We start from the raw sequence: 23,512 nt of genomic DNA, 5'->3' as shown, positions 1-23,512 counted from the left end.
CAACATTATTGGGTTTGAACGATTTTAATCTTTAATGGGTTTGATCAGTTGGGCCAAATTTTAAAATAAAAAGGAAAGTCCAACATTTGGGCGTAATTTAAAAAAAAATCCAAAACATGGATCAAACTTGTTGAAGCTTCTTCTTTTTTTTCTTTTGGTTTTTTATTGAATTGATACGAGAATTTTGTTAAAGTAGGCCTAAGAAAACCCATCTATTGAAACTATTTGGGCTTAGAATATAAAAATGGTGTCAATTTGGTGGGAAATGACTAATTTATAATTATCCCATATTTCATAAGCGAGTTGAAGGTATAACGAATGTCTTATAAGGCGTAGTGAAAAAAATTAAATATATAAATAAATGTGATACTTATCACATCATCAACCCATGTGTTATTTTTTATTTAAAAAAAAAGAAATAAAGTGGAATATGATCAATAAGTGTTGGGTGTTGTGATATTCAAACCTTTAAAATGACATTGTTGGAAGAGACAACCAAAAACTTCAAATATGAACAATAAAACGGACCTAAAAGATATCAAGAGAAAGTGTAATATAATTTTGGAAAATTATTTAAGTAAAAGTTTTGACTTTATAAATAAGGTTCAAAGAGTGATATATAAATCTATAATCCTTTCAAGGTGTAGTAATTTTTTAAAAAAAATAAATATTAAAAAATGAGGAGGGATTCATTTTCATCGGTGTAAGACCATGTAAAATTAAATTGGTTTTACACTCTTATGTAACTTTTTTATATGACTAATAGTTTAGCAATTCAAAGGTTAAATTCATCGAGATATTTATATTTTTCAAGCATGTAAAATTTTAAATCAATCTAATATCTCTATCATAACGATCTAAAATGTTGTCTATATTAATATATATTGAATGGTTGATATCTTTTACATAAAATGAATAGTGATCAATTTTTAATATATGCCAAATTATGGTCTACATGGAGCATGAAATATCATAATGTAAAAAAAATTTGATTGTATAAAAAATAATGTAAAATTGTTAAATAATTTTAGTTCTACACCACCGATATTAATAATATTATCTGAGTTTTATTTGTGTATATTGATTTTAAGAAAAATAAAAAATTCATCCCCGACCGGATCTACAATACAAGTTGATAGGTTGATGATAACTTGTAGTGCATTTAGATATGATATTTGACAAATTCGACGTTATTCCTTGAAGAAAATCAAACAAACGAACTAGAAATAGCAATTAGGAGGAAACTTGTAAGGAATCTGCAGAATATAATAAAATTCAACATATGGGCTTAACCAGGACTAGGGTTCATTGACTTTAATCAAATTTATAATATTTACCTTTCTTCCTAACCCACCTAAAACATACTTTGGATCGTTTCTAGCTGCCATTCCTACACGCGATAATTTATTCTACAAAACCCTCTCTGAATTTTTCTCATTTTCAGATACCTTAACTTCATTTCATTCCCACACATTTATGGCGACTACTTCAGCATCCATCTTTCGATGCAAACTTCAAATGCCATATATCTGCAAACTCCAGCCTCACATAATACGTTTTAGCCATTTCTTGGTGATATCAAATTCAATACACAAGGCAAAAAATCATCAGATTCTACGGAACCACAATCTTCAACCGCCGGGCATCGGTCTTAGGTTGCTAAATACAGACAGGGACAACAACCTGGTCGTGTGTTGCAGTATAGGATCAGGACCTTCAGATCCTGGTTCCTGGTTAGTCTTATCTACCACTGTTTTGCCCTTTTTTTTCTTTCTTTTTTTTTTTTACAAATAAACAAGGAAAGAAATGATGTATTTGAGAGTGAATTTTTGAGCAGGAAACTATGGGTTGTGGGAATTGTGATGAGTATAATCCTACCCTTTTGGAGGAGCAAATGGGGGCCATTGTTAAAACTGAAAGGTATGGATCATTAGTTATTCAAATTGCATTTCCATATATCATCAACATATTTTTGAGGTTAAGTAGTATATATGTACAGACGAAGTTGAAACAATAATAGATAAAGCAGAAGAGGTGACGGATATTGTCGAAAAAGTGGCGGGACAAGTGGAGGAAGTGGCGGATGATATCGGAAATCATCTGCCGGAAGGCAGACTTAAAAATGCCCTTCAATTTGTTGAGGATATGGCTCAAAATACAGCTGACGGTGCACGCTTAGCTGGAGATCTCATTGACAAGGTTTTTTTTTTTTCATTGCTATTTACCTAATCCCTTTTTCGTTTCAGCATTTTTAATTAATTATTAACAATTGGATTAAGTTAGTTAATATTTTATCACTAGCATAAATTCCAGATATTACCTCCAAAAAGAAAAGAAAAAAATTATCACTAGAGATACCTTTTATTTTAGGCACTTAAAAAAAATATTCACGAAAATGGATACTCACATTATGAAATTTGTTTATTTTATTAAAATTACAAATCGTTATTTGGCATTAAAATGCCCCTTTTTTAACCAAACGAATTGCAGCTTTTGGCAGTCTTCTGTTGCAAATTTAAACTAGTAAAATACCCCTAAAGCCTTCAATAGAGATATTAAGTTGGGATTTCATCCTAAGCTCACCAATCTTGAAAATATGGTGTAAAAAATCTCACAAAAGTCATTGCTGGGGAGGCTTAAACAGGGGCCTAGTGATGCCAATGTCTTCACATGTCCATCATAGCGGTGGCTCCCCCTGCCGCGAAACCCAAAGCCACAAGCCGAAGCCCTCATTATTCCAACACTCCACTCTACTACCTTGCCAGAAAGATAGAGCTAACCCTGTGTTTTCCCTTCTTGATTTGTTGCAACAGATAAAAAGAAGCTTTAACATTCAAGATGTTCCAAAAATGTTACGGTTTGGGGTATTCTTTTAGTGATTAAAATGAAAATAAATAATTTGAATGCAAAATAATAAATCAGATATTAATATCTAAGGTGGAAAAAAATTAGTTGAAATGAGAATTTACTATATTAACCGAAGTGATCAAAATAAATAAATTTTGTAATGTGAGTGTCCATTTTGATTTTTTTTTTCTTTTGAATGTCTAAAATGAAATTTTTTAAAAGTTAGATGATTATCTATGTAGTTTATCGTTGAAAATAATATTTATAGGAGGCAGATTACATTTTAGTTCAGTTTTCAACTCGAGGATTGTGAGGTTTATGGATAGTTAAAGAATTGGTAAAGTATTATATTATTAGTTTCAATGACTTGAGGGCAAACCCTAGTAACAAAGGAAAAAAAAGGTGAAAGTATCTAGAAATCTCTTAATAGAGAACTAATCAAATTAGTCTCTTTATTATTAAATGAATTAATTTAATTCATGTACTATTAAAAAGAATTAACAAAGGTCAAATTGGAATAAAATTAATATTTACTGTTTAAAAAAAGTTAATAATTTCAAAGTTTTTGTAGTTTTGTAAATTAAATCTTTTGTTTGGGATTGAATTGCAATTGAAGAAAAAAATTCAAGACATTTTTTATACAGTAAATGTTAATTTTGTTACAATTTGGACTTATTTGATTCTTTGCGATAGTATAGAGACTAAATTGATCCACTTAATAATAGAAGGACTAATTTGGTTCAATCTCTATAATACAGGGAGCTCCAAGTACTTCAATAAAAAAATATAAACATAATGACAAATTTAACCCCTAATTGCCCATTTTGTCACTTTGATCATATTCCTTTTTTGGCCACTTTAATTCTCTACCTTCAAAATTCAATCAAATTACTAATTTTTTAAACGAAAAAATTGACTGAACTATTAAAATTTTAACAATGTTGATGTTGTAACCTATGTGTACTTCATTATTCACATACATAACTTTCTAAAAAGTGAGATGAAATTTATGAAAATTTTAATAATTTTATATATTTTTTTAAAAATTTATATATACGTGGACGTTTGAATCACTTTTCATCCAGAAAATTAAATTTATTAAAATCTAAATGCTTAAAGTAAAAATAATCCAAAAATAAAAAATAAAATCAAAGTGAAAGTGAAAGAGAAGTAAATTTATTGTAATTTCAAATATGCAGGTGGACCTTCATGTTCTTCATCTGCTAAATGGCAGAAACTGCACATATCTTATATTTTGGTATTAATCATCTAAATTAGTAGAAAAAATAATACAGATTATTAAATGTGTTAATTATGTTGAAACGAATGATGCGATAGCTTCGTATCTATACCATTAATAATTCTGTGTAATCTTAAAACTTAAAAATGCAGGTAGAGGAAGTGGAAGGAAAAGTGGAATCTTGGATGGGACAAGATAGCATTGATGAAGAAGCAAAGATAGCAAAGGAAGAAGAAGAAGATGCAGCAACCAAGGATCAGGCTTAGCTTAGCCTAACATGCATCTGTCTCTAATTGCAAAAAAGGGTGGTTGATAAAACTTCTATTAGACGAATTTAAATCGTGTAATCTCATTTATTTGCAAATTCAATTCTTATCTTTTGATTTATTGTACATCTTTCTACTGGCAACCAATTTTCACAATCCTTTTCGTCTTTCTCACCACCAAAAAGTAATCCATCAGATTAAAACAGTAAATGGCTAATAACAAATAGAATTAATATGTGCACTAAATAAATTAATATTGTCTTCGTGGTTTGAACTTACATCTTCTTTTAGGAATATAATGTGCTTTGTCATTGCACCCAACAATTGTTGGTTAAAATATGTGTTCTTTTTAATATTAAATGATTTTGATATTGTCACACATAAGCAACAAGGTTAGGTTAAATGTGTTATCAGACAACAAACCTCATAAATCTCTATTTCCCTCCTCTTGTAGACATATTCTCTTCACTTCAATCTTTCCAAACTAAATTTACTAAGAAAACAAAGTCATTATGAGTTCACCTATTTCATGTATAACATTGCTTTTAACGATAATTCGAGTACTAAAGCATGAGGTTTGTATAACATTGCCCTTAAGGATAATTAGCCTACAAAGTATACTTTAGGATTCAACAAGCGCTCTTCTATGATGATTAGGGGTGTAACTGAGTCAAGTTGAACCTAAATATTGTTAAGCTTGAGCTCAAACTCGACTCGAAATTATTTGGAGCTCGATACTCCAGTCAAACTAAATATCTTTTTTTAAACTCAAGCTCGACTCGAGATATAATCAAGTTACTTGAGCTTGAGCTCAATTAAGCTCATTTACAAATTTTTGTACTCAATTTTGAACTTGAGCTCAACCTCGGCTCGATAATTAAGCTTAAGGTTGATAATATATATTATGGACAATGATTACAGCCTCCTCAACCCGATCTAGACGTTAAAATCGAATTCAGAAGATTACATTGGCACCGAAATGGCCCAGTAAAACTATCGAACTTTATAAAATAATCTTTTAAAATCATTTGTTTACTTTAGTAGAAAAACTTGGTGCGTTTTCAAAAGGTACAATATCTTTTCAAAAACCGGTTGATTTAATGATTGTTTTGCAAAAGTTGAATTCTAGTTATATATATATATATTTCGAACCTCATTTATATAGTCATGTAGCGAAAAATTGATATGTAACATAGTTTTAATGAAAATCAGATTTCATGCAAAATTAAATCAGATTCCATATTTTAGCAGTCTTAAAACCAAAGTACATGTCATGCATACCAAATAAGTCTAAAACCTAAGTCTCATGTCATAGTTCAAATAAAGCCATACAGCCTCTAAATAACAGAAATTTTAAATAATAAATCTAAATATTTTTTAATAAAAATATTAATCCGAGCCAAGACCTTCGGAATGTCGAGTTTGCGTCCTAACCCTGGTGGTTTATCTGTAAAGATGAAAATCAAAAATAGGTGAGCTTAAGAAGCTTAGTGTGAGTCCATACACAAGAAAATCAGTGCAAATAATAGATGAAACTTACAAAATAACAATTCTCAGAACAATCACACTCATATAGTGATTCCGTGTATCAGTTCTTTAGATCAACACATCAATATAATATTTCAGAATTCATATTTATGCATGCACATGCTTATGAATGGCGATGTAATTCCAATTTATCAAAGAAAATCCTACCTAGTGATACCAATAAAAATGTAACACCCCTATCCCGTAACCGTCGCCGGAATAGGACGAGACGTTACCAGAAATTAGGAATCGAATCAGAACAGTAAAATTTTGAACCTTTTCTTGAATGAAAGATCATTTATTTATATAACTAATAGACACAAACAAAGATCGAATTTAAAACTTATAAAAGTAAACTTCCATAAGATGCCATATTCGCATGGCTTATATACAATAGTCAAAATATCATTCTACTTATAGTCTATCCTATACATGCCATAAGCTAAGTCCAAATCACATGATTACCGCAATAGTAGATAGTGTGACGAAGTGCTGACGATCCTCGAGCTAATAGTAAGAGTCAACGATCTACAAAAATAAACAGAGAAACATAACATTCAAAGTAAGCTTTCATAAGCTTAGTAAGTCTTAAGCAATTTAAACAATTGAACTTAAAAACAAACCAAATGTTCGAAATCACATAACACTTTCTGAGTACAATACTATTTGGCCGATTATGCACAAACACATATCATTTTACTCCATTTATACTCAAACTCATATAAACATAGTATTTATAAGCTTCCAGATTAACTTAATTCTTTCAAATTTCACTAGTGTATCATTTCTTACCCACACTTACTTTCAACATTCATAGTTAAATGGCATATCAAAAACTATCTTGTAACTTTGCATAATAACTGAATGCACACATATACAAATATACATATGAATTTACAACATCTTTTCATATGTTTCTCATTACACATTCTTAATTCCCGTCAGATCAATCTCACATATATAATATATATATCACATACCTGAATCACTTAATGTGTAATACGAGTTCAATTTATCATCTTAGCATAGGATCTCGTAGTCATATACTTTATCAAATTCACTAGTACTTGGCCTGCGAGGTATAAAACCCGAACATAACACCAGCACGAAGCCTACGGGACTTTAAACCCGGATACAATCTCAGCACAATTTATTTTATATACTTTTTACTAACTTTGGCCTCATCAAATATCTAATAATACACACTTTTCACAATTGGTCATTCGGCCACATTATATACACATAAACATATGTACATTTCACACTTGCCCATTCGGTCACACCACATACACAAGCACATATATAAGATAATGCTTTTATCATTACTTGCTAATACATCATATACTTTGCTTTCATTTAAATAACCACTCAGCCATATTACATTTCTAAGTAACCATTCGGCCTCACTATACAAAAGATAGCACACATTTTCATAAAGGCCATTCAGATAACTTGCACACATTTAATATTAGCCATTTCGGCCTTACCACATATACATATCTTGTACATCAATTTCATCATATCAAAATCGACTAGGTATACTAGTCATTCATGGCTTATAGCCTCATTTTAATATGGATTCGATGCTTTGATTACCAATATTTAATCAAACATGTTCTTAATTACAATTATTTAACATTTTAATTTACATTCGGCAATGACATGTTCTTCTCCAATAATTCAATACTTATAAACTTATAAGTTCACAAATTTTAACATCAAAGATCCATCTAACACTCATATATCATTTCCTAACGTCACAATTCAAAATTCACATATGGTTTTAATCAATATCTTATAAGCAACTCAAACAGTTTTATCAATGTTTACAACATAATCACAAATTCACTACAAGCTGTCTTCCTGAGCAATAGTCATTAAATTATTTGTAACAGGAGCTACGAAACTCCAAATCAAGTGTCGTTAATTTTCCTTAGAAATAGACTCATCAAGCTTTAATTACATAATTTATTCAGCCTCTAACTCAACTCCAACAATTTATGGTGATTTTCTAAAATCACGTTATTGCTACTGTCCCAAGCAGATCTATTACAATTTACTTTTAAATTTCCAAAAGTTCAAACACTTAAGAACTTACTAAGATCTCAATTTCCCTTCTTCAATTTCCTAATCACATTAGTAGTTTCACTTACTTTGTAACATTAATCCACAATTCATATCATAATTCATTCGGTAATTTCATCACATAATTTATTAAAATACCCTTTCCTTATATTGATTTCAAATACATTCAAGAATTTAAAGCATAATTTCATAGCCAAATGTAATCACTATTCAGCATTTACAAGAAATTCATAGTATTTTATTCACGTCTTAACTCATGATGCTTTCGGTTATTCCATCTTATCTCATGTATTCAAAATATCATTCACACATATTAGTTCATAAGACATTTGGCTATCACACATAGTCCTCACTAAATTCATACTCATTCTATTTACCATTACTTAACCGAAACACAGAGATCATATATCATTCTCTAAAACTCTTTTATAAAATTCAACTTTTAACAAGCTCCCTATGCTTCCATGATCAAAACCGAATGCTCATCTTACCACCAACATACATATTTAATTATCTCAAGCCTCTCTTAATCAATTTTATTCATAATAGTATGAACTCAACAATCCATTACTCATACAAAACAAACATAACCGAGAATCCCTTCATGAACTAATCACTCACATGTAACATACTTTTCAAAAACAAGCTCATAAATATATGAATTTTGGTATCAAATTGTCCATTGAACATTCGTTTACTATCTTCTATCCTCAACTCAAATTTCCTCACTCATTTTCACTAAGGCCGAATCTAAAATGCCTCATAAACTAAATTTACCAAGTGGGTTTTGGCTAGAAAAAGAAGAGAAACACAAATTCATCAACAATTTACAAAACCACATCAAATTACCTTCAAATTTGCCTCCAATTGACCGAACGGTCCCAAAACCATCCTTCATTCTTCTTCTTTTTATGAATTTCAGCTAGGTGAAGAAACAAAGATGAGTTATTGTTTTCTTCACCAAATTCTTATTTTATTTTATCAATAAACTATATAATAATAAATATATCAATAAACTACTTAAAAAAATATCAATTCATTATTATACATATAAAATATGCTTATTTTGCTCACTAAAACCATCATGGCTTGCCACTAACATTAAAAGTGGCAAATTGACATGCAAACCCACTTATTTGTATCATTCAATAATTAATCACTTAAAATAAGCCACACATATATTCAAAGCTTCTCACATAAGTCCTTTTTATTTAGAAACACATTCAAATTGACAAAAATCAAAGCATTCAAATTTCACACATGCATGATCACATATTTTAGACATAAAATATTATATTCAATTATTTCTGCGACTCAGTTTAGTGGTCCCGAAACCACTTCCCGACTAGGGTCAGAATAGGGTTGTCACAACTCTCCCCCCTTAGGGATTTTCGTCCCCGAAAATCTTAGTAGGGGCTAGGTTAGGATAAAATCCTCTTATTGAATTATGTCCATATAAATATTAGCTCATCAATAACAATTGTAATTCATTACTGCTTTCACATCGATCTATAAAATCACTTTCTTATCTTAAAACAAATACATAAACATTTCTACAAGTATACACATACATCTTATTTTCTTGATTTCATAAGCAATAATCACTTAATTGAATTTATACTTGCATTTCAAACACATATAAATCACATATTAACATGTATAATACATAACATCAACTCACATATTCATAACCCACATTTTCATTCATGTATAAGCTGTAACCTAGCCGAAAGTATACATATTCTCAAACATCCCAATGAATATCCTTTATAACTTTATCACATCTCAATATTCAACTTAACTTATTTCCAAAAGAAAAGTCAACTTCCACGTACCTGAACATTTAGTTCATTTAGCACATTCAATCATAGTTAACGTTACCCGTATACAGTCGAATAGGCATAAAGCCTAATATAATACACTGGCATGAGATTTATTCTAGCGCATAACTCGTATATCCAAAATTATCAGCATTCATCAAAAATTCTTACAAACTTTCGAATGTCGAAACTTAATCGAAATAATTTCTTGAACAAGATTAACAAAATAGTGTCCATTCAGCAATAGCACATATAACTTCATATACCGAGAATCTCATAGACTAAATCCATAACACATTTAAGGATAAGAGGTATTACCGAACTAAACACTTAATAATCTCATTCACATTGTAAATAAATATAAACAGAGATCGAGCTGAAATACATACTGATATTTAAGTTATACGCCATTTTCGTATGGCCAGAATATTTACAATTTCAAAACATCGTTATCATCAGCCTAACCTATACATGCCATATCGATTCCAAAATATAATTGTACCCAAAAAGATCGATAGTGTGATTAACTGCTGACGATCCCCGAGTCGTGGCCAAAATCAACAATCTATAAAACAGAAAAATAAAGAGCAGAGTAAGCTTTCAAAACTTAGTAAGTTTTAAGCAATACAAACAATTAAAACTTGTCATTTAAATCGAGCATTTAGTATCACAAAACTAATATTCTAATTAGTTATCACTTGGCCGAATATACACAAGTACACCAATTAAAAAGCCTATTGGCCGAATATATATGTATATAAATATATGAATGTACAAAGAAATTTTAGCACATACTTTACTTTACTTTATAGCTCATTCAATTAATTTAAGTCACATACTTTCATATAATGACAGACATCGGCCGAAAAGGTCATGCTCTTATTCGTAGATGTAGTAATCATTCACACACATATATCGTTCTTTGATACTAATAGTTCACCTTAAAAATCAATTCAATTGCGAGTACATAATACGTACCTGAGTATCATAATGTATCATACATAATCAATAGTAGTTTACCTCGAACTTTCAAATTCATATTCTTACTTGAATCACCGGCGTTAAGCCTGCTAGGTTTAAAAACCCGAATCCAGTCACCAGCACAAAACCTGCGGGACTTTAAGCTCGAATATAATACGAGCACTAAGCCTGCGGGATTTAAGATGAATTTAATTGTTATAGATTGTTTTTAAGGTTTGTTAAATTGTTGTGGTCATTTCCGAATATATGTTTAGTTAAAGAAAATTGTTAAATTGTTTAGTTAATTAGTAGGTTAATGGTGTGTGCATAAATTATTTGAAATACAAACTTTGTATGAGTATTAAAAGTTGTATATGAATTTGGCCTTGGGAGAATTTTTAGTATGAAATGCTTGAATTCTAGATAGGTTATTGCTTTAATGACCGAATGTGCCAAAGGTTAATGCATGGTCAAATTGATCAATATGTGTTAAGAGAATAGGAATAAATATCTGTTTGATGAGCTATATATATATATTCGGCTATATGGTTAAGATATGTACATGAAAATATGATAAGCCATATGAGTTTTGTGTTTGTGTATGTGAACTAGGTATTTAATGAATATTCGGCTAAGAGGGTTAAAGGTTAAGTCATAGGAATTTTGGTGAGATACATATTCAGTCATTAGGGTTATATGTACTTTGGCTATGTAGGTTACTCATTAGGGTTATATGTACTTTGGCTATGTAGGTTATGTATTAAGTAAGCTACTTATTTGATATGTGTATTCGGTCATAAAGGTGTACTTGGTGAAATGTTTAATTAATTGTATTAAATTGTTTAAAGTGATTAAAATGGGTATGACCATTTTGTATTTGAGCTAAAGGTAGCTATATGACCTAGTAAATCTCTTGTCATATTCCGCCATAAGCTAGCATGATGAAATTTTAATAAGTTAAATTTGTTTGAATTAGCTCAAGAGCATAGAGGGGCAAACTCGGATAGGGGAAAAGAGAAAGTAATCGAATAGCCGTTGTAATCGTTCGACGATATCTGAGGTAAGTTTTAAGTAGTCGCCTTTAGTATATAATTGATGATGCCTTGATATGTATATATTAGATGAATTGTGACCTTTTGGTTCTACTTGAATTAAGTTGTGTGATAAATAATTTATGTATATGACATATAGTCGAATGGTCACTATGGGTTAAGCTTGAATGGTGAAATGGATATGTGATATTTATGTATAACTTTTGAACCGAAATGTAAATGATGATGTTCATATGGAGCTTGTATCCGAATGTAGCAAATGACTACTAATGTGATACGTTGAATGAGATGTGTTAATATATGATTAAATATGCATGATATTTGATGTGTATCCGGGCTTAAAGGTCCGCAGGCTTCGTGCTGGTATTATATCCGGGTTCTACACACCATAGTAAGAGTTCTCCAAAACTCATCCATCCCTACACACCGTGTTGTGGATAAACCACTAGTAACTGCAGATGAACTTCCAGTAATAAAAATTATGGATGAACCACCAAAATTTTCAGATAAAAAGTTTATAAACAAGCTGCCAGTACGTTGTGGATGAACCACTAGTCCTTACAGATAAATTGCTAGTAATAAAAATTGTGGATGAACCACCAGAATTTTTAGATAAAAAAAGTTTACAGACAGTTGCTCATTTATTCTAATTTAAATATTCTAATTTATTCTAATTTTAGATAAAAAAAAGTTTGCAGAATTTTTAGATCAAACAAACCTAATTTAAATATTCTAATTACTCAAATAGTTTTCAAACCTAATAAGCTCATTTATTGTACTTTCATTTTTAGAATTAATATTGATAAATCTCAATTCAACATTGAACTTAAGATTGAGGATAAAAAGTTGATCTTCTGTTGCTTCTTTTTTATTTGCAGCTTGGGGTAAAAACTTAAGTAGAATCTCAAGTTTTTTTTTTAATTTTCTTAGAAAATTTATCTTTAAGATAATTTTATTCGTATGGCAAGCAAGATAAGTTAGTTAAATCAGTTAAAACTTGTATGTTTTCCCAAACATTTTACAACGTTCATCCATTCTAACAATTTATTTCATTTTTATTTATTGTTTTAGACAAAAGTTGTTTAGAATTTATGTGTAATTTATTAGAACTGACCCTCAAATTTATGTTTTATGAAACTATGCACTGCATATTCTCTTGTTGTAAATATAGTAAAACGCTATTAAACCACTTGAACCTTTATTTATTCAACCCTCAAGAATTACATAAACCTTCTTTTTTAGTTAATTTTTTTGAAAATATCCTAGTTTGAAGAAGATTGCATAGCGGAAAATTAAAATTTTGAAAATAGATCCGGTTTATGATATTTATAGCAATAAACCTTAATCGAATTCGTACTTGTGTCTTCAGTTTAGCAGATGTTTGTTGTTCCCTGCTTTCAACGAAACGATCTTCGTCGCTATTCTCATATCACGAACTGCTTCGAGTGTAGGCTTGAACCAATTGAATCAAAACACAGAACTAGAAAAAGTTTTCTCTCCTTTTAGGGTGAAAACGAAAATTCCCTCTTCTTAATAGAAACAGGTAAAATTGTTATTCTGGAAAAATATATGTAATAATAGAGAATAAATTCTCTCTATTTTTTTTAGCAAAATAACAATCTCTCAAAAATTGTGTTAATAGCTCTACTGATGCCATCTATTTATAGGAAGAGAAGGTAGAACCCTTATTGAGTTGTAGTGGGTTATTTTAAATAGAAAAACAACATTCTACTTAGAATAGGACTAGGGTGTACGACACACCCAAGTATTCCTACTAGGGTTGCCGCCCTCTTCATGTCCATGAGGGGTTTTTAGATATCTTTCACATCGTGTCTAATTATAAGTACTTCCTAGACCTTTTTGACCCAGTACTCTGTAATGTGATCCAACCTGATTCAATTTTTTTATTTCCTAAAATGAACTTTAATATTTATATATAAAACAATTTTCTTATCTCTATTTTACCCCCAATAAAATTTTGACAATTTTACCCTTGGTAACATTTTGACATTTTGCCTTTGTAAAATTTTGAGAAAATATGTTCAATATTTCACAACTCAACATTTCAATATGAGTGAATGGTTTATTTTCATTTCCAGGCTTCAAAACAGTCCAAAAATATAAACTCATATTTCCGATCATTTTTAAGTAATCCACGTAGAATTACAAATGAATCATTTCTATTTTTTGAAACCTACATTCATTTCCAAATGATTTCATTTCTCCATTTCGAAGAAAACTATAACCATTTTTGAATGTTTCTCATTTCTCATTTCCTATTCATTTCGATCATTTATATTCTAACACGCTATTCATTCTAGTTTCAATGAGCTAGCGGAGGGACCTATTTGACATATATAATTAGGGTTCAAATGATTTGTAATTAAGTTTTGGTTTTTCACCTATTAATTATAAACTCATTTAGTCATAAAATCATTCTATTATAGAGTATCATGACTGAGCTTTCCTTAACGACATACCATTACGAAAGCAAGTACTTAGTGCTTGTCCAATAACATTGTCATAAGTGTGTTACCCTCATAAGAGGCAAAGACACCTTTGAAGTGGCAACTCACTCGAAAGATAACGATACTTTACTTTTGTTGTATCTTTATTTTAATAAAATTTCTTTTCTCCAGCACATGTACTTTCAATCAATGTATTTGTTTATCTTTTCCTTATGTCTTTTTTCCCATTCGTTTGTTTTTACTCTCATTTCTATCCATCAATTTAGGCAATCATATATGCATCTAGCATATAATAACTTAATAAAATAAGGACTCGAGGGACTTAGTCAAATTGAACGTAATGCAATAAGGGGTACTCTTTTTAATCCCTAGGTCTAAAAGATCGACTAAATCGTACTCTGATACCACTAAAATTGTAACACCCCTTACCCGACCTATTCATCGAGTTTGGGGATAGGTTATCATAACTTAATCGAGTTCATAAATGCGTTGACCTCCTTATTTTAAAATCAGACTGTATTACTTATTTATTTAAAAATCTTTATAATCGAGATATTAAGTTTAAAATAAATTTTCAATATCTCAACTATAGACTTTAAGGAAACTACATAGATACAATATATTCACCCCTATGGTGAAGTCTCTAAAGATACCCCCTTCCTATATGCATGACATTTTTTTAACGAAGCTCTTTAATTTAACATTGTCTAACTTGATTCCTCATTGAGTTCTTTATCCTACGAATCTTGCAAAACACAGGCCAACACTTTGGTAAGTTCAATGAACTTAGTGAGTCCTTTAATGCATTACATTAAAATATACCCAATTTTGCTAGGGGTTTCAAATATAAAAGAACCAATGCAATACTCCCTATTTCATTTTGACGAACTCGATTTGCCTGGGGTGTCGAACTTTAGTTCAACCTCCTTATGTCTTGACTGGCAAAGTGGTCACTAGGCAATATTTACTTAGTCAGCTTATAAACCTTTTGACTACCTATGGTAGACTCTAGTTAATTTATCATCTTTGCGGATTCCCACCCTTTTTTTCTCAATTTATCTTCTGTATTCTTTCTCCTCTCAACTTTTTCATGCTTAATCGTTCTGATTTCGTCCTAGCTTATGAATACACCATAGTTTCGATGTATACACTGATATTCTGCCCATGTGGTCTATCTACTCATAAGGCCTACTAGAAAAGTCCATGCACATTGGTGTTCTTATCTGGGTTCATCTTTACTATTTCCACCCCACCCTCAAGTTGCAATATTGTTTGGATTACTTCATTGTATTCTGCCCTAATCGCGTATCTCGCTTTTGAGGTGAAACATATTTGTTTGTTGTGGATTGCTTTGGTCTACATTACCCAGCAAACCATTATCTGGGTGACCACTTAAGTTTATGATCCCTTTCACGTGTCGGTTTCTTACGAAACTAGCTATTTGGATGATAATTTCATGCTAATTTTCTCTTAAAGAGAATTAGCCTTGACAGACATATTTGTCACTTAATGTTTCCCTTTTTAGCAACTATCTCTATTATTGGGTTCTAACTAACCCCTCATTTTCTTATGAACTAACCGACGTATTTTCGATTAACCACTAACATACAAGGCTCCTTGAGCACCCTTTAGAGATTCTTGATGGTGGATCCTTATCTGTGATCCTCGATTAAACTTTATTTCGATTGCATGTACACCAAATACCACCTATGCGTCATCTCTCGTGACTGTTTATTGCTAGTTTATCACTTATATGCCCTACTGGCTTTCACAACAATTGTTCCAGTAGCTTTTTCCCATTTCCATTACATTTTCCATTCATTAGTGGATTCTTTCAACCCGCTGGTTATCTATTCATGTCCATACTTTCATTTTTCTTCTAACATATTTTTCTTGGTTTGCGAAATTTCTCGTGATTACCGTCCTGATTGTCCAACTGTATTTATTGCCCAAGTGGACTACCCTGTGTCTAATATCCTGGTAGACTTCACAAGTTTCCATAGCCGAACTATAGTCTTAGTCGTCAAATCTCATGCTTAATGTTTTGGCGGACTCTATTAGTTACCATAGTCGAGCTATAGTCTTACACCTCATAATCCTCATGTTTACTGTCTCGTCAGACTCTATTGGTTTCCATAGCCGAGCTATGGTCTTACTCCCTAAACCTCTTTAAGAAATCACTCCGAAGGACCATACCGCCGTCACGGCATCACCCCATTTTACCTGTTGACTGCTGTCATGGTGTTGCTCTATGGAACTTTATAATTGTAGACATTGGTTTATCTCATATCTATATTGATTCTCAAACACAGAAGCGTCTCACAAAGCCTAGAGCTTCACACATCACGATTTCTTCCCATTAATCTCAGATGGAGAGATCAAAATAGAGTTACAATGTCCCTATATCTCCGTCCATCCCTCCATTACACTATTCCTAACATTGATGCTCGAACACTGCAGTGTCCCCTCCGTAAGGCCCAGAGCTTCACTCATCACGGTTTGTACACAACAACACCGTATGACGATATCTAACAGAAATTTTCATTCCCAATTCCTATCTCCATCTATCCCATCAAATTTTTTCATCGTACCCCACTATTATGATTATGTGATGCACGCATTTCAATTATAAATTAACATGGAATACATTATCCCTTTAAATATAGAATACTAACTATTTCATGCATACGGAACTATATGGTAGATACTATACATATCAAACAATCTTATGCGTGATTAGCATTCAAATTTAGCAGAATTCGTGCATTATTACAAGATCATGCCAGCCACACAACATTCCAGGGATAGAGTGTAGAAACTCACCTGATGCCTCTTCGCCTTATCAACTTAACTCTTTCGAACGTCATAGCTTTCATCCTCCTAGAAGCTAAGCATGACAACCAAAATCATGAGTTAAGCTCAGAATCTTCAACTTAAAAACTTAGTTTTCTAGAAACATACAGAACCCCTCAAAGGCTCTGTAATTTCTTAACTTTACTTCTTAAAATTATGAGCACGAATGGACTTAAAGTCTTACTAGTTCACTAGATTTTCTACTTTTTCAAATTAAATCCTCGTGACCATTGCTCCATGCTGAGCTTCTATAGTTATCTCTTCTTCAGAGCAACCAAGGAAGATGAAGAAGATGATAGAAGTAAACAGAATTGAGAGGAATCCACTTGAGGATTTACTTCTCGGCCATTTATAGCCCTTTACGCATGGTTTTCAACCGTTTAGAGACTATTAATTGACAATCATTTTGTCTTTCACTAACAAATCAGCTAGTTTTAATCCAGCTGAATCAGACTTGGATTTTAACTATGCTCAATTTCGTTTCTAAATTTTCCTGATTTTTCAGTAGAGATCACTAGCTTACAATCTTATTCAATTTAATCCCCAAATTTCTCCCAAATTTTGGGTTTATAGAAAACAAGTGTGACACTATCGATGGCTGGGAAGTCCATTAGGACTATTTGATTTAGGAAATACCCATTCAAACTATCAGATATGGGGAAAGTCTAATGGGATTATCTTACAAATATGATTTCACGGGAAAAGAGTGGAGCTTAAACTATCCGCCAAAACTTATATTTTGAAGGCCACATATAAGGATGTAAGTAAATGAGATTTCCTCTAGAAGGGTATATGGACAAATAAGTTATAATATGGTAAACGTCGGGATAATACAATAAGTCGATGTCGCATTCAATGTGGAATGCAGGGATTAACGTAAGAATCTGTCGTTGTGGTGAGATATCTACAAGTCTACCAAAGGTAATTGTCAAACCGTATTTTTGCTTACCTGGTTATCTTTTGATGAATCAAACCAAAAAGGTAAAAGAAAAGTCTGAGATAAAGCTAGACAAAATCAATTCTCGAAAAGGGGTGTTAGAAAAGGTACAATTACGTCTATATCAGCCTGATATGTCCCCTAATGGTTCATATAAGAAGAATGTATGGGTATCATCTACTCCAGTCAATTGCAGAATCCCCTATGAAACTCAGGGAGTTCAATTTGTATGCATTAGTCCTTTATCACTTGAGACTTCAAAGGTTACTTATGAATACTATTGTATAGATTCTCACTAAGTTCATACAAATTTATGAGTATTTACCTTTATTACAGGGTTAAGGAATGACTCGAGGATTGTGTGGAGGAACTAAACTAGACACCACCAAGTCCACGCGAATAGCGTTGCAGCTGTATCATGCATATAGAATGGCACCCTTAGAAGCTACGCCTCAGGAGTTGAATGAACGTATTTATAACAAATTTAAGTTTCAAGTCATAACAAATGTATAGAGATACATGCTCAGTAAAGCAAAATGTTTGTAGGAATCTTAGTAATTGTAGAAAGTTTATTTCTAATAATATTCTGAAACAAGTTGATAACTAAAGAGATTAGAGTAAAGTTATGTGGTAAATTTGGACTAATTTTGGCGTTATTAAGTTGTAAATATATCATGTTAGAATTGTTGTTAAGTTACTCGTTAGAATTATTGTTAAGTAACTCGGATTAATTGTGACGTTTGGTACCCAGACCCGACGACTGGGTCGGGTATAAAGTGTTACATATGCTGATTTGATTGGTCGTCCAAATGCCCCTTTTGGGTAAAAAAAAGCATGTTATCATTATATTATTATTATTTTCTTAACTTTTTTCGTCCAAACTGACAAATCTCTTACTTTTTTAGCCTGAAATCGATTTTTTTCTAACTATATCAAAATGTATTCTACTTTGGCTACTATGGCCAAAGTTATACTTTAAAAAATTTTAATTATTTAATATTACTGGGGATAAAAAAAAACCCATCCCTCTCAATTCCTGCCATTAAATTTCATGTTATCTATCAAATGTCGTTCATACATTAGCTATTTTTATCCCTTCATAAAAACTAACACCATTAGTGTTTTGAGATAATTTGTATAACATTTGACAAGTTTAGATACCAAATTGGATCAAAATAAAGTTTAAGTACCAAATTAAGAAAAAGTTTCAACTTCATATACTACATTGAAAAAAAAACTTTATCAACTGAATAAAAAAAACTTAGATACTAAATTTTTAAAAATGTAAATTTCATATATCATATGGTATAATAAAGTTAACTTTTATAAATAGATTGAATTAGAAAAATAGTTTGTATTAAATAAGAAGTAATCGAAATCAAATCCAACTTGAATTACAAATATATATATATATATATATATAAAAGAGTATATGATCCAATTTGGACCGGATAAATAACCACTTTTGACCGGGTGTGATACATAACAATTGTCAAACGTAAATGAAAATAGCCCCAAGCAGCAAGGCAATTAGAAAAAATGCTTTGCTGACGTGTGAATAAAAGACTGTCCAATAATTTTATTGCTCCTTTTTAGCAAGTCATTAGAAAAAATTTTATCTTGGAATATTACGTGGCAAAATTCTATGGAGTCTACGTAAGATTTTTTTTTGATATAATTGTCAAAAAAAGTTTTGTTTGGTACAATTTGCTCGTAGTCCCTGTAACTTTTAATCTCATGATATGAACCTCTTTATTCTTTTGATTTAATAACTGATAACCTCAAAAAGATTTCTCTTAAATTGAATTATGTGTTATGTTTTAAATATAAATATTGGCTCATGTGGATTAGCAAAAACAAAATTTCAAATAAAAGGTTGTAAGGTTTATAAATTTAAATTTCAGTTTGAAAGATTCTTCAATATTGTTTCAAATAAACAGAGTGAAGGTTTTTTCTTTTGTATGTATATGGCTTCCACACAAATTTGGATTAATCATGTGGGCAATTTGTTCAAATTCCACATCAGCCAATTTAAGCTTTTGAGCTTCAATTGTTAGATAAATTTTTAGAAATAAAAATAGAAAGACTAAATTCCAAAAGGTAAGGATACAGGGACTGAAAGTAGAATTAGACCCTTTTTTTCCCAACTTAATACGGCGCAAAATTTCCCACCGTTTTGATCACGCCCACTTCCTTTTCTTCTCAAGACTATGTCTTCATTTTCTACGCCCGCCATCACATTAAAGCATCGTTTTTTACGCAAACAATCACGACCGTCAATTCTACAATCAAGTGGAACCCATCCAACTTTCATTCAATCAGATCCGTTCATCCAACTTTTCCAACACTTTATATAACACATCACAAAATTGAAAAAAAAAACAGTCAAAAAGCGAGAAATTGAAAAGGAAAATACACAAAGGCCAAAAGGAAACCTCCCATGAAGTCTCTTGGAAATGCACCCCACAAAGCTTTTAAATACCCTTCTTACAGCCCTCAAAGGCGGGAACAACCAAAAATGCTACGAAGCAAAGCCCTAATGGCGAACTTGAGAATGTCATCAAAGAAAGATGCTGTTGTTGTTGCGGGTGGAAGATCTAAGCTAAATGATAAAGCCTGCAAAAAACACCCAAAGCACAGGCAATCCCCAGGCGTTTGTTCACTTTGTTTACGAGAGAAACTATTGCAGTTATCAGCTAGTTCGAGCTCGGGTTCTACCACCACAATTACCACGATTGCCTCTTCTTGTTCTTCTTCCTTGTCATCTTATTCTTCTTCTTCTTCAGCTTCTTCTTACTCCTCTCCCATGCATCGTTACCCTTTTCCTACGGGAGGAAAGGATAGTTTTTCCTTGTTTTTCAGTGGGAAAAACATACTAACAAAGAGCAGGTCAGTGGCTTTTTCTTCCAGATTGAGAAGCGACAGAACTGGGTTTTTCTCAAAGTTGCTCCTTCCAAGAAATACAAAGAGGAAGGAGGAGAGCTTTTAAAAACTAGGGTTCATTAATGGCGGTGTTTGTTATGCTCCATTTTGACGTAGATTAGAATTCGATTAGTTTTTGATTGATCTAATTTGTAAAACTACAGAAGAGAAAGTTGCAGATATGTACATGTACTTGGAGAAGCTTTGTATTGTACGAAATTATTTTATTCTTTTAATGGACATGTCATGTGGGTTGATCGTGTTTTTTATATTGTAATAAAAAGGACAAAAGTTCCAGATATACGGCAAAAACCTTAAAACTGATGAATCTGTGGGATGATGTCTGGTCCCATATCCAGGAAGTTTCTTGGTTTAACCAAAATTCAATGCTTCCTTGTATATATACGTAGTTTGAATTATGATTCATAAGGAAGGAGGCATTACTTTTTCAAAATCAAAACAAGGAAAGCCTAATTTGACATCTACTAACGTACTCCATGTTTGGAGTCTTAACTCCCCCAAGTTCTTAGCAACTTCCTATATGAATTGCTACCATTTCAAGGCTTTAAACCCGCCTAAAACTTTTCTCATATATATTCCACAGGTTGCAATTTCCATGACCATGACTTCAAACTTCAAAATCGCTTATGCTCAGATTCTTCAACATTGTATTTTAAAATACTTTGCTTCCTGCTCTCCACCACCAATTTACTCTAAATTTTTTATTTTTGGCACAGAAGTCGTCCCTCTAGGATGATTTTCATTGCAAAACACGGAATAATTCTGATTGCAACTTTAATATATATATATATATATGTGGTAAGCTACAAGTTTCAGAATATCACTTCTGAGATACTATTCGTAATTTGGTGCGATTGACACATCTTATTTGACTTAGTAATTTATTACTGCAATCAGATGTTTTGATGGATTAGTTTGGACCAAGTATTGGTATGATATCGTTGATTCTATCCCATCTTTTGTTTAGGTTTTTCTTTCTAAATATTTTATAAATAAAACGTAATATTAAACAGGAAAAGAGTGGTTAAAGTTTTATTTTAATTAATTATCAAATAATATTTTTCATAACCTATATAAAAAAAAAAAGAGAGCAGGAATTAAAGTCATGGAAGGAAGTCGTTTGCATGTTTTCTAATGTTACTTTTACTTATATGCAATTTTTAAATTTAAAAAAATATTTTTTGAACAATAATTTCATTAGGGGTTTTTTATCATATATTTTTTTTACACAATACTTAGAATTAAGGATATTCCCTCTCTAACTTTTAATTATAGAAGGATAATAAGCTTTAATAACGTACTCAAACCCATATTTTCTTGCACTGACAACAACATTAATATTAATTGAACTAAAATTCAATCTAAAAAAAAATTAATTATACTTAAACACATATTCTTTTTTTCTTTACTATAATAATAATAATTATGTGGAACAAAAACTTAATTTGCACCTAAAAACAAACCAAGATGATAATCTAAATTTTGGGTAGAAAGAGGGACGCCATTTCAGCTGGATGTATTTTAGCAATTTCATTGCAAACGCAAATAGTAATTTGAAAAAGGAAATTTGACTTGTTCTTGTATAAGTCGGGTTTTAATTTGTTAATTCAAACAAATATTTATGCATAAACTGCATGACTAACATCAACTATATCTGTTCAACACTCCATTGTTTTATTTGATTTAGCAACTTTATAAATAAAATTATTTTAATTTTTATTCTTTAAATTATCAAATCACTCTTAAAATGAATGAAAAAGTTACAACATTTTTTTAACTTTCGTAACATTACATACAAGTAAATTACACAACATTTAATTATTTTTTAAAATATCCTTCAACTATGTTTTATTTTCTTTTCCAGACTATCTAGTTTAATTTCAGCCTAAATTCAGTTTAGGGGTTCAATTTACAATTCAAAACAATATTAAATAAAAAAAATATTTTATATTGATTTACTTGAGTTTAACACTTTTCTTTAATGTGATTTTTTTTTTTGTCTCATATGGTATTTGATAAAAATTATACATTTTAATTAGTATCTAAATATAACAGTGTTTAATTCGTGTTTTAAAGTTAGTTTGATAAAACTTCATAATTAACTAATAATATTAGTAATTAGCATTCATTAAATCAACCCTAAAAATTAATTTATATTATATTTATCGGAATGTATTTGAAAATTTGAATACAAATTTAAACAAATTCATGTCTATTAACAAAATTATGACGGATTTAAGCCTAATTATACTCAACCTTAAAACATAATTAAACACTAAAAAATTAACATCATTATCTTTAAGGTACCAAAATATGTAACTTTTATCACATTCAAGTATCACATTAGATAAAAATAATAATATAAATACCATATTCAAAGAAATGTCGAACTCAAATATTAAACTATACATTAAGTCTTTATTTAAATAAAAACAATTATTAGATTATTTTGAATTTGGGTTGGACCTGAACCCAACACATAAAACTTTACCAGTGCAAACTCGACCTACCTTG

At 30.9% G+C, this 23,512-nt stretch overlaps 2 protein-coding genes across 2 annotated transcripts; both read left to right on the top strand.

The window, feature by feature from the left end:
* The first annotated feature begins 1,316 nt into the window (after positions 1 to 1,316).
* LOC107951389 (uncharacterized) lies at positions 1,317 to 4,472 on the top strand. The gene is made up of 4 exons (XM_016886437.2): positions 1,317 to 1,733; positions 1,838 to 1,920; positions 2,000 to 2,199; positions 4,240 to 4,472. Exons 1-4 carry the CDS (start codon positions 1,477 to 1,479, stop codon positions 4,351 to 4,353), a joined length of 654 nt encoding a protein of 217 aa, XP_016741926.1. The 5' UTR covers positions 1,317 to 1,476; the 3' UTR covers positions 4,354 to 4,472.
* Positions 4,473 to 20,456: 15,984 nt separating this feature from the next.
* On the top strand, positions 20,457 to 21,280 carry LOC121212543 (uncharacterized). The gene has a single exon (XM_041085521.1). It carries the CDS (start codon positions 20,496 to 20,498, stop codon positions 21,042 to 21,044), a length of 549 nt encoding a protein of 182 aa, XP_040941455.1. The 5' UTR covers positions 20,457 to 20,495; the 3' UTR covers positions 21,045 to 21,280.
* Positions 21,281 to 23,512: the final 2,232 nt, after the last annotated feature.

Source organism: Gossypium hirsutum, chromosome A02 (assembly GCF_007990345.1).
Source record: "Gossypium hirsutum isolate 1008001.06 chromosome A02, Gossypium_hirsutum_v2.1, whole genome shotgun sequence".
In the NCBI taxonomy this organism is placed as follows: domain Eukaryota; kingdom Viridiplantae; phylum Streptophyta; class Magnoliopsida; order Malvales; family Malvaceae; genus Gossypium; species Gossypium hirsutum.
This window is presented reverse-complemented; position numbering and strand designations above follow the sequence as displayed.